The following is a 2,175-nucleotide window of genomic DNA, read 5'->3' on the forward strand; positions in this document are numbered from 1 at the left end:
TGAAAATGCATTCCGAGCTGACCACGCCCACACCCGAGCTGACCACGCCCCCACTCCGTCACTCAGTGCTTCAAGGCAAGAATTGGCGGAAGCGTGTTACGTTTGGATCGTTTGAAACATGGCGGCTGGAACAATATGAAACACTATGAAATATTGTTACTGAAAAGTGTTATAACAATCAAACATAATTCAAATAATTTATTTACATTTCCAACAAAGGCAGGGTTTCCACGGGGCATTGAAAATCATTAAAATTCATTAAATGACCTTTAATAACTATGAAATATTGTTACTGAAAAGTGTTATAACAATCAAACATAATTCAAATAATTTATTTACATTTCCAACAAAGGCAGGGTTTCCACGGGGCATTGAAAATCATTAAAATTCATTAAATGACCTTTAATAACAGTCATTCAGGACTTTCGTTCAAAAACTCGGGAAGTCTTCATTAATTTCAAACAATTTTTTGTATAATTAATTAATTTAAATGAATGTTTCTAATAAAAACATTTATAACAGAGCCTCAAGTAAACTACATGTTATTTTGTTTAGTCATATACAGGTGGGAGCTTTTTCAATTTATTACTCAGAACGACTTATTAGCCTACAACACCTTTAAAGACTTATTCAGGGAAGTACAGCAGGATGCAGGAAATGGTTGAGTATTATTTTAGGTATAAAATATCATTATTGTAATGCTTGTAATCTTTACACAGCAGCTTGGCTCCTTAAATGTTTAAACACCAGCTGATTTCAAGACGCTGACGTCACGTGGGTCACCCGCCGTGTAAGACGCTCAAAGCTCAAGACGATCGGATAGACGTTCGATCGGTCGGTCGTTCGAACGTTTGACTTTAGCATTTTCATTTTCATTTCGCAACTTATAAAGCGTTCAAATGTGCATGCAATTTACATATTAAGACTACTGTTGGAAATGGCAAATTATATAATTTAATTTTACTTTTACTTTTGCACCAAACTTTGCACGTATGGGTAATGGAAAATGTACATTTAAATACAGAAATACAATGCCATTTTGAATATTGCATTGCCATTTTGCATATTGCATTTTAAATTGAATTTCGCTACCTATATGCTTCCATACTGAGCCTCATTAAACGTCTAAAAATACACATACAAGCCACTTGTGTGTTCTTCTGTGCCATCTCTGTAGCACAAATTTATTTCTTAAATACTGATTTCATTTGATTGGTAACTTATTCTTATTCTACTTGTTTTTATTCTATTGTTTTAATTAGAAATGTTAAAAAGCTTATAAATATATATTTTTTTGATTTTGACATGAGGAAAGATGACATACTTTTAATAAAGTTCGAAAAATGCCATTACACAGATTAGAAGGAGCTCCTAAATTTTTTAAATTAGGAGCACAAGCGCTCCTAAAAAGAAAAGTATCCGTAGAGCCCTGCTAAAACAAGCTTTAATTATCCTCATTATCTTAGAGGAGGAAGAAGAGCAAGTGGGAAATATAGATAGACTTCAATGTAAAAAAATGATTACTAGATAAACTAAACAATATGAAAATGATCACACAATTTCCCCACTGGATCATTTATTTATACCTTATTATGTGCAGTATTTATTTCCTCGCTTTACTTGTTATTACACTTGCAGTTGATCATATTTAATGCGTTATATTTGCTGGATACTAGCCAACCTTACACAAGTGCTGTAAATACCTGTGCTTGCTTCCTGAACTCTTCGTGTTCTCTGCGCAGTAACGTCAGGCTCTGGTGACTCTCAGCTTTCTCCTGCAGCACAGCGTCCATCCGCTCACTCAGCTCCTGTTGAGATTAACTCAAACTCAGACACATCCTGGACACAAATCATTTTCATATGCAAACAGGCAGTGTTTCCTGCTGATTCTCTCTGCTGCATCTATAGTCTTTGCAGGAACGTTTCTCAGCACGATGAGGAGCGGGTTCAGGAACACACCAGAAGCGCTTGTAGTGAGGTGCTGATGGCTTTAGGTACAGTATTAATCGTCACAGCTTTTCATCACAGCTACATTACTCCAACTAACTCATGCATCAGCATTTTACTGATATGCTTGATTGTTTTCAACGCCATGACACTCATACAATATTCCACGACCATATAATATTATGTCAATAAAAGTCCTTTGAAGCCAGCGTGGGAACGTTTACTTTT

The 2,175-nt window shown here is 35.4% G+C and overlaps 2 protein-coding genes across 2 annotated transcripts in view; one reads left to right on the top strand and one right to left on the bottom strand.

The window, feature by feature from the left end:
• Positions 1-1,805, bottom strand: part of LOC107559215 (GRIP and coiled-coil domain-containing protein 2) — a 16,741-nt gene extending 14,936 nt beyond the window's left edge. Inside the window, exon 1 of the mRNA XM_016242965.1 lies at positions 1,704-1,805. Coding sequence (XP_016098451.1) covers positions 1,704-1,793 — 90 coding nt within the window. The 5' untranslated portion in view covers positions 1,794-1,805. The remainder of the gene's footprint in view (positions 1-1,703) is intronic.
• LOC107559216 (E3 SUMO-protein ligase RanBP2-like) overlaps positions 1-2,175 on the top strand; it is a 73,970-nt gene that overhangs the window by 69,778 nt on the left and 2,017 nt on the right.

Source organism: Sinocyclocheilus grahami, unplaced genomic scaffold, assembly GCF_001515645.1.
Source record: "Sinocyclocheilus grahami isolate Dianchi unplaced genomic scaffold, SAMN03320097.WGS_v1.1 scaffold678.1, whole genome shotgun sequence".
In the NCBI taxonomy this organism is placed as follows: Eukaryota; Metazoa; Chordata; class Actinopteri; order Cypriniformes; family Cyprinidae; genus Sinocyclocheilus; species Sinocyclocheilus grahami.